Source organism: Elephantulus edwardii, unplaced genomic scaffold (assembly GCF_000299155.1).
Source record: "Elephantulus edwardii isolate Elephantulus edwardi_28Jun2011 unplaced genomic scaffold, EleEdw1.0 scaffold00038, whole genome shotgun sequence".
NCBI classification, from domain to species: domain Eukaryota; kingdom Metazoa; phylum Chordata; class Mammalia; order Macroscelidea; family Macroscelididae; genus Elephantulus; species Elephantulus edwardii.
In genome coordinates, this window is record NW_006399788.1 from 19093606 (window position 1) to 19104083 (window position 10478).

Here is a 10478-nt window from a genome sequence, read left to right on the forward strand (position 1 = left end):
GTGTGTGTGTGTGTGCGTGTGTGCGCGCACGCGTGCATGTAGCCAGGTTGATGAAGCTTGTTACAGAGGAGAAATTAATTTGTAAAGGAGAGAAGACAGTCTGTAAGGAGGTGCTATCCACAAAGATGGGGGTGGAGTGAGCAGAGACCAGGCAGTGCTGGGAGCTGTGGTCCTGATGCAAGGTGTGAAGGACCGGGGAGGGGAGTGGAATCTTTGGCTCTTTGGAAATAATGAGCACACTTTTGAGACCAAAACATGAAAGAGTCAAGATGCAACAGTGTAAGCATGTGTCAGGCTAAGAACTGGAGGTTGGCTTTCTCTGGCTGATATTTGAAACAAAGTGAGTGAATGAGCACCAGAGGGTAATCACATGTGCATGTTATTTCTGGGCCTCCAACCTAGCAAGAGTGTGAATGCCACTTGCATTGTAAATCTGGAACCTTCAGAATCAACCTTTTCCTTTGGCATTTGGTTAAAGCAACAAGAGATGAAAGATTATTTAAAATCCTTCCTAAGGGGAGCTTTCTGGTTCTCTGGCCCTGCCTTGGGCCCATAATGAGCTTGTGATTGTCTTCCTGTAAGCCTCTAGTGCTGCCTGAAGCTGTAGCACATCCCACAGACCTTGACTTTGAGTTTTCATCAGAATATCCCTTCACCACAGTCACAGCTGCTCCAGAGCCTCCCTCCAACAGGCTCTTTACCGTCAGATGCTAATGTCAGCGAATGTTTTGTCTTTACACACCGTGGCCCTTACTCGTTTTACAATGACAATGAAGTTCTTGACATCTAACCACCTCTCAGTTTTTGGTTCTGTTTCTGTTTGCTATGTTCAGTCAGAGAAAGAAAGAATTCTGGGTATTCAAGTAGGATGGCTTTAACTCTGGGAATTCGGTATTTACTAACTCATCAGCTTTTGGAGTGAAGGTTAGAGAAAAATCATCACTAACTATCAGGATACCAAGAGGCCACGAAGTAGGGACAGGAAGTCAGCAGCTTTCCCAGGCCACCGGTGAAGGTGGGAAATCATTGCTGATGATTTCCATTGCCCCAGTCCCAGAGTGAGTCGTGTGCAGGAGGATGGCCAGCCCTCACTCTGCTCTCTGCAGGTACGTGCTCATTCGCACAGCTGCCACCGATTATTATTAGTGTGTCCTGTTCTTTAGGGAATTCTGGGGACTTAGTGGTAGGAGTTGTGCTGTCAACCCAAAGGGACTCAATTTGAACTCAATGGGAGAATGATGGGCTAACTCCTCCCATGTGACTTACACCTTCTGAAAACCCTCTGGCGGGTCAGCTCTGAGGTGGTTCCTATTCAACAGCACATAACAACAACCCTTTACTTAAAACAAAAAGCAATGGCATCAAGTTGATTCTGACTCCTAATGGCCATGTAGACACAGAGAAGTGCCCCAGGGGGTTTCTAAGCCAGTGTCTTGTTATGGGTGCACAAGGCTACATCCTTCTCCTGTCCAGTAGCTGGGTTCCAGCCACTGACCTTTGTAGCCATGTGCTTAACTACTGTGCAACCAGGACTCTTCTCTTTTCTCTTCTCTTTATTTAGGCCCCAAATGCTGTTTGTTTCTGTCATTGGGCAATCTAAACTAGAATGTTACTGGCAACAGACTTTGGTAAATGCCATCTCAAGCCCTCGGTTTAGACAGTACTGAGACAAGCTTTGCAAGGTCAGAGATCAAGAAACACTATCTGACCGACACTCTTAACTAGGGGTGATAAAATAATGGTGCTTCCTTTATAAGTTTGTAGAGAATATTAACACCCCTGAGGCCTTTTCAAGAATGTGGCATATGGTAAACCCATAATAATTGTTTTGTAAAAAAAAAAAAAATTCAAAAGTGCAGTTAGAATGGCTCCCTCCTCATGCGTCCCCCTCACCCCTGTGGGAATGTGTTCCTGAGAGATTTGATCTTTGACCTCCGAACTACCCTCTTTGGCCTGAATTCTGCTCTTTCTCATCCCAGGCCTTCCTGGCTTTCTGATCAGCAGTTGGCCTCATTCTGGCTCTGAGGCATGAATGACAATCCAGATAGGAGAGGAAAGTACTCAGGAAAAACTCAAACTGTGGAATAATGCTGAACATTCATATTAGATTCACCAGACTTGAGAGATGTGAGGACTTCATCTCCAGGACCAACAATCAGAATGTGATCAATTTCTTATGACAAAGCCCCAGCCAGGGCTCTGCTTGCCCCTCTGTACCTAATGGAATCCATGAAACTGGGCTTGGGTCTCTGCCACCTTGTGCACAAATACGCCAAGCTGCCTGTCATAAGAATTAGGACACAGCTGATATCTAAAAGGGAAAAGAAACCGGCTAAAATCCATAGGGGGAACAATTTCTATTTCTTAGTCTGTCTTCTGCCCCAAATAGCGCTGCTTTCCTCCCTCCTCTTGTGTTTCTGTGTTCTCGTTCTTCCTCTTGCAGCAGATGCCACCAGACCATCAAGACTCAAAATAGGTCAGAGAGGGTGGAGAGGCGCTGACACAGGCCCCAGGGGCATATCCTCTCCTGACCTAGCTCCCCAGGCTCCCTGGCCCTGAGTGGCCTTGCACAGTCCCTAAATGACCTCTGCCTTCCAGGGGGCACTGGCCAGGTTCCTAATACAGGATGTATGGTGATTGGGGAGTGTTGTGCCCAGCTCACCGAGTGCTGACCCGTGAGTGGACTAGGGTCTCTTCCTAATCCAGCAGGCGAAGGACGACAGAGCTGAGCTGGGTGACAGCCCTCCTTGCCGAGTCTTGCCCAGTGAGACCCTTCCAGTTCCTTCCGTGCAGCCCTGTGTGAGTTCCTTCAGAGGACACTCCATTTCTCCTCAAGGGCTTCAGGGAGCCACTCATAACTGCCGTTTCCTCTGGGAGACCATTGGGGCTGCTTTCAGACAGACCGACAGGGTCCAAAGCAGGGGCCACGAGCAAGCAATTCATTGAGGCAGCATCAGTATAAGGAATATAATTTAAGATTTTAAATGTTAAACTCCAGCAAACGGAGGCACAGCTTTCCCAGACTTGTCCAGTTGATATGGCAGAAATGGACCCTGACCTGCTCACATAAGCAAGCTGTGCTGCTCATTGAAACCCCATCCCAGTGCCTCCCACGCCTGAGGCTCTCTACCCGGCATTCAGACCCTAATTTAGGCTCGTCTCTTTCTGCAGGTTCTCTCCCAGAGCGGCTACGGCACAATCACCACCGACATCCGAGAGGGGCAGACCTTCTACTACGCAGAGGACTATCACCAGCAGTACCTGAGCAAGAACCCCGACGGATACTGTGGGCTCGGCGGCACAGGAGTTTCCTGCCCCATTGGTGTGAGAAAATAGCTTCTCACATGGCCGGGCCTTGAGATTACAGCAAAAATGAATGCAGCAAATTGGGTGATGCTTTTGTGATTCCGATCAGTGCCTTTCTGAAGTGTACAGAGTGGAAAGATATTTTTTGAAATCTGGGTTACTAAGGTATGATTTACATGGGGTGCAATGGAGAGCTGATTAAATGTCAATTTATCTTCTCATAAGTTTTGATGGGAGGAGAGTTATGGAAATTTTTGCACATTTGGGGTTGAAATAAAGATAATGACTATGTTATGTTCACTTACTTTCTTGACCTTCGAGTGCCTGCCATCGAGGCTAAGGGATGACACTGGGAGTCTGTTGGGCTGGTTGGAGGTCCTGTCGACATTTTTTTTTTACCCTCCTCCACATTCATGTGCATGCGTGACTTCTGTGCCTTAAAGTCTGCAGACATGTATAACCTCAGCGGATCACTCATCACGATCTACTCTGCTCTACTGGACCTGGACCTGGGTTCACGGCTTCTCCCCCTTTCTGGGGTCAAGGGTTCAGATTCGCCCAACAGTCCCATGGAAGCAATACCGGGCCTTCCGTTTTTGTAACTATTACGCCGGAACGTCCTCTGGAGTGGTGCTACTCTGTGACATGTGGCGTCAGAATCAACTTGACAGCAGTGGGTTTTACTTTTGTGGAAGAAAAAAGAAACAGTGTGAGCCAGATTGATGAATTCTAGTCCTTTGCTTACAGCTATGAGAAATGCTTGCTCTAATAAAAGTCTACAGTCCAGGAATACAAACTGTCTGATGTTTCATCTGTCTCTTACTTGTTTAGATAGGATATCTCTGAGCACTGTAAGATAAATTTAAGAAATCTAAAAGAACTTGAGAGGGGGTAAAATGTTTCATAGTTTTTCCTCCCAATGGTAAATAATTCTGATTGAAATTTTGGAAAGCATGTATACCTCTAGCTCCTTTTAACTTGAGCAGTAATAAGTGTTTTCTACAGGCCTGTCACATCTGCAATGATTTCTTACTAGAATGATTTGATGCCTTCATGTCATAGAAGGAGCCCTAGTGTCATAATGGTTAGCTCAACTGATAACCCAACGGCTCCCAGTTCAGACCCACATGCTGCTTCCTGGTAGACAGATGTGGCATTCTGCTTCTGTGATAGTTACAGCCTTGGAAACTCTGAAGGGTATTTCTAGCTGCCCTGTAGGGTTTCTCTGGGTCACAACTGACCTGACGGCAGCGGGTTGGGTTTGTATCATGGAAGGCTGTTTATTGGCGTTTGAGCCTGACAATGAGTAGACTCCTGGTTCCCCTCTGGCCTCACACTGCTCTCAAGCGGCTCCCATGCACCTCTGTTTCTGAGCACAAGAGTTCTCACTGCCTGGAAGGCTTTCCCATCCAACCCCCTCCCTGCAAACTCACTTTATGGACTAACTCAGTTCAGAGGGCCTTCTCTGCCGGCACCACTCCTTTTCCACCCATTCCACAGCTTCCTATTATACTGGGTCAGATTCATCTATCTTCCCTTCAGATTAGCCAGATTCATATTCTCTTTATCCATTTGTTTCTTTTCCTGCACTATGAACCCCCAGAAGGCAATAACCACATCTTTTTGAGCATTGTATCAAAGATCCTCATGAAAGGCTAGCATATTGGAAGAAGTCCCTATGTGGTAACTGAATGCTTAAATGAATAAAACATTACAAGACATCACAGAGATGATTTGTGATTAAGGACTTTATACATGTCTTGTTTGTATAAATTGCTTTGTCACACAACCATCATTTGAATAAAAAAATAAGTGGAGGATTGACCACTGTGGCCTTAAATTTTCTCTCCTCCACAACTCCAGGAAGTAAGTGATAATACTCATTTTACAGATGAGAATATTGGAACTTAAAGTAAGAAGTTGGCTGAGCTCTCCCACACAGAGAGGAAATGATGAGTCCAGAAGTGAGCTTTGCTTTGCCTGACTTTGTCTCTGCTCTGTTCAGACCAGCAGCCACAGATTCTCTTGCATTAGCTAAGGCTGTTTCTTTTGGGCAGCACCTTCAAGCTATTACATCCTAAATTGTCAGTAGATCTGAAATTTGCTGATTTCTAAAGTTGGCTCCACAAGTGGTTAAAGAGTCTCTCAGTTCCACCTTTTCTCACCCCCTAGTTCTACACTGAGCTCCATGTGTCCAGGGGGTCTGCTTGACTGAAATCTTCCAAGTGTTGGCCTCAGGACACGACCTCACCACCTGGCTGCCTTGTGTAAACCACATTGTGCCACACACACACACACACACACACACACACAGAGAGAGAGAGAGAGAGAGAGATTTACTGTAATATAATAATCTCAGCAATCAGGCAAGGCTATGAGACAACAGGAACTAGAAGCAAAGACCTCTACTTAGTCCCCTTATTGTACATGTACATTCTGAACTGAAGTGTCTTCATCAACTTTCAGTGAGACAAGGGCCCAAGGAAGGGTGGCAGAATATAAGGATGGTGTTTCTGCTTCCAATCACCCTGCTGTTCTGGATACAGCTCTCTTGTATGTGGGTCTTGTGGAGTCCTGTGTCACCCTGAGGAGCTTGTCCATGAGGTCTGTTTCTAGAGATGCTGGTTCTGTCATCTTAGGGTGGGATGTAGGAGAATGCATCTTTAATCATCCTCTCAGGTACCTGTGGTGCAGGTGGCCTGTGATGCTCCAGTTTTAAATCATTGCTCCTGTACCAACTCCAAACTTTAAATTTATGTATGGAAGAACCTTAGTGCATGAGAGTTTATGTGAAAGCTCAAATATTTTTATTAAATGTCACAGCTTTGCTAGAGTGAATTTCCATTAAAAGTAATGAGTCTTGGATAATCAGCAGATGCAAGAAACCATGAGATGTAGCTTTAAGGAAAATGCCTATCCTCACAATTTTTACATCCTACTTTCACCCCAAAATATCCTGAAAAATCTCCTAATTTCATAGATAAAGACTATAAGAGCTCTGATAGCCTAATGGTAAGAACTTGTACTACCAACACAAAGGAAGGAAGTTCAAATCTGCCATCTGCTCTAGTGGAGAAAGATGTGAAGTCTCCACCCTTATGATGTACAGCCTCTAAAAACTCACTGGAGGGTAGGCTATGAGTCAGTTCCAACTCAATGGGACATAGCAACAACAAGAAGAATGTAAACCTCAGTGGCATCTTATGTCAGAGATCTACTCTACTAAACCACAACTCACAATACTATAATGAGAAAACAGTAAAGGTAAAAATCACAAGTTTTACTAGGATATGTAAGTACCTTTGTGGTAAGGAGCTATATTGCCAATCCAAAGTCACATGTTTTGAATACACTAACTGTTCTTCAGAAGAAGGATGTACCTCCCATGCACTTTTACTGTGTCTGAAAACCTACTGGAGGGTCAATTGTGTGTCAGTTTTAACTTGACGCTACACAACAACAAATTTGAAAGTTAATAAGTCAACAAATGTGCATTCTCTGCTGTATAAGAACTTTTATCATTACAGAGATATAGTAAAAAACAAAATACACTCAAACCCTACATGCCTTATTAGGAACTTTATATCCAAGGCAAGGTATAGTGGACATAAGCAATAAACATGTACACAAGTGAATAAAGACTGTGCTCTCATACCCTGATACATTATATGAAAAAGATGATATAGTGATTGTGTTCAAGGGCTGTAGAGTTAGGTTTTAGCCAGGTGGTTAAAGAAGGCCATCTAAAGGTGGTTAAACTTAAAATGAGACTTGAATGATCTGAATGGTGATAAAGTGGTAGCATATTAAGAACGTGTCGTGTTTCGTCAAGTCAGAACTGACTCATAGCTCACCCTCCAGTGGGGTTTCAGAGGCACTTGATTACATGGGAGTATACGCCTGTCCTTTGCCCATGGAGCAGCTGGTGAATTCAAACCACATGCTTTTGGACTTGCAGCATGGCCTCTTACCACTAGACCAACATCAAGAACATATAGGTAGAAATTGTATACAAAATGTCCACATTCTTTTCTTTTTTTTCTAGATTGAAGAAAAAGCTTTCCAAGCAGAAGGACTAGGATGTATAAATGTCTAATGGCTACTGGTATAGTGTGAATGAGGAAGGTTATTGGCTAGAAATAGCTCAAAGAAGTGAACCAAGTTCAAATTATGTGGCACCTTCTAAGAAACATAGTTTAAGCTTATGTTACTTAATTGAGCAGATATTGGGATATTTGAAACATTTTTCTCTTTCCATTCTGAGCAACAGGGTAAGTGGTGGTGATTTGGGTGATACAGAGTAGAGATGAGTGCATGTATAGTTCTATTTTGGTCACACACAATTTTAAAAGCTTCTTCGGCATCCTACTGGAGATGTAGAACAGGTAATTTGTTGTATGGGTCTGAGGCTTGGAAGTTATTTGAGAGAGAAATGAAATAATTGCCAGGTTCAGACATTCCAATTAGCTGGCATAATACAAATTTTGGTGCTTCTGTTCTAATTCCAAATCACTGTATAGTGCTCAAGGTCTTAAAAGTTTGTGATTCAGCAGCCAAGGTAAAATTGGTCTGTACTCTCTAAAAGAGTAAGAAAATGAGCTGGGATTTGGGGGGAAAAATGGAATATTTGTCTCCACTAACAGCTGTTTCCTTTGCCGTGAGACTAAGAGAACCTTTTGAAACTAAATTATGGTGCCCTGCTTTCATAATAAACATTTAGATCAAGAGTTCTATGAAAAAATTCTGATCAAAGTGTGAAAATGCAAACCAAAATTTAAAGTTCTCTTAGAATTCAGACATTCTAGAGCTAATTTAGTCCAAATGACTATCCTCCTACTACAAAACTATTGTTGTTGTTAAGTGCCATGACTACCCTCCTACTACAAAACTAGTGTTGTTGTTGTTAAGTGCCATTGAGCGTAGCGTGACTCATAGACACCTTATGAACAAAAGACCTGAACCTGGTTTATAACTATTGTCATTTCTCTAAGTTCATAAAATTTCCAGAGGCATGTTGTTTAAAATGTGAATGCCACTCGTACTTCTAATCCTGTCTCAATTTAGGAGTTCTACCAAACACTGTCTACCATGGGTAACCATTATGGCATTTGACACATCAGTGGCACTGTGTTCAGTATTACAGAAACCCCAAGCTGCCTCAGTACAGCGACTTGACAAACAATTGCTTTACCACTTACAAGAATGTTCATACCAAACATAATTGACACCAGGCCCAAGGGTCGCAGGCCCAAGGGCCTAAACAACTTTGAAATACCCAGACGTGTGCTCCAGGCCCTGACTGGCTCTAAACAAGAGGCTACCAGGCCACAGCTCATTGTTAGCCAAATCCAGCAAATCCAATCAGCTTACACACAGTTGTGAATGAAATAAAAACAATCAAAACAGTCCGTCCATACCCAACCTACAATCAAAACAAGAGGAACAGCACCTTTCAGAATCCAAATGGCTTCACACATGAACCTCAAAGGAATCCCCAAAACTATTACTTAGGGGGGAAAAATCTTTAATCCAAGAACTTTAACTGTATCCTGATGTTATCTTTGAACAAAATAGTAGTTTAGCCTAACTGGAAAAGAATGTCTGCATTGAACATTATACTCTCGAAGAACTATTTATGTGTGATCAAATTGGTAATAGCAACTTGACAAGATAGTAGAGACACATTTGGAGCTGGCTATGTGTTTGTGTTAATGTTCATTTTAAAAGGTTGAGGAGGAGTGTTACATCAGGGTTGGTGGGAGATTCATCAATAACCTGCTTTAGGCAAATGACACAACCTTGTTTGATGAAAGTGAGGAAGACTTGAAGCACTTGTTGCAGAAGATCAAGTAATGCAGCCTTTGGTATGGATAGCAACTCAATGTCAGGAAGACAAATATTCTTACCAATGGAACAATAGGCAGCATCATGATGGATGGAGGTGAGATTGAAACTGTCAACAGCTTCACGTTGCTTGGATCCACAATTAACACTTGTGGTACCAGGATATAAGGAGACATTGTACTGGGAAAATCTACAGTTAGGGGCCTCTCCAAATTATTGAGGAATAATAGTATCAGTTTAAGGACTAAGGTGTGCCTGATTCAGGCCATGGTTTTTCAGATTACTTGTTATGTATGCATCTGAGAGCTGGACAATGAATAAGGATGACAGAAAAAAAATGATGCCTTTGAGCTATGGTGTTAGAGAAGAGCACTGAATGGCCAAGAGAACAAACAGATATGTCTTGGAGAGAGTGCAGCTGGCATGCTCATTGGAGGCAAAAATGATAAGGCTTTGGTCATGATAACATACTTTGGTCATGTTGCTATGAGGTGCTATTCCTTGGAGAAGGACATGATGCTAGGAAGAGTGAAGGGTTGACAAAGGAGAGGAAGACCCTCAACCAGGTGGATTTACATGGTGACTGCTGCAATGGGCTCCTGTGTGTCAGAAGTGTGAGAATGACAGGACAGAACAAGGTTCAGATCTTTTGTTCATAGGGTCACTATAAGTCAAACTTGACTTGACAATACCTCACAACAACAGCAAGAAAAAGGTGCTACAACTTGAAGAATATAGCCAGTGTCACTGAATTGTACATGTAGAAACAATTTATACTTTTTTGTGTATATTTTAATACAAAAAAAATCACCTGTAATAGATGGCATTTGTACATAGGGTTTTCAGAGGTGTGCTGTTTCGGAAGTGGATGATCAATCCTTCTTCCTAGACTGTCTTAATCTGAATGTTCAGATTTAGAGAAGTATCTGAAAGACAAGCATTTTACATAAAAAGTGAAAGATATATCCCTTATTGTGGAATTAACCATTAGTTTCAGTGTAGTCCCTGGCCTTGGCACAAGTGTCTTGACCCATTTATTTCTCTGCTCCACCATCCACCAGGATACCCATCCACTTCTACCACTCCCTTCAACATTTATCTCCCATCGTCCAGCCCTTGATCTGATAGCTTATATGTGAAGCTTCCTTGGCTTCTGTGATTCCAAACACGTCAGCTGCTGACAGTTTCTTATGCTGTGACCAGTGTCTCTTAAGTTTAGTGGTAATGTTTCCCAAGCGAAGATGATGTATCCTGTAGAACTGGTGTGTAGATAGTTTTTTCTTGGCCCTCAGGCCCCAACAATTTCCACGCAACCTTGGGGTCTTCAC

The 10478-nt window shown here is 43.1% G+C and overlaps 1 protein-coding gene across 2 annotated transcripts in view; it reads left to right on the forward strand.

The window, feature by feature from the left end:
• Positions 1 to 3336, forward strand: part of LOC102856699 (mitochondrial peptide methionine sulfoxide reductase-like) — a 619405-nt gene extending 616069 nt beyond the window's left edge. For both annotated transcript variants that reach the window (XM_006884879.1, XM_006884880.1), the window contains one exon: positions 3172 to 3336. In XM_006884879.1, coding sequence (XP_006884941.1) covers positions 3172 to 3336 — 165 coding nt within the window. The remainder of the gene's footprint in view (positions 1 to 3171) is intronic.
• Positions 3337 to 10478: the final 7142 nt, after the last annotated feature.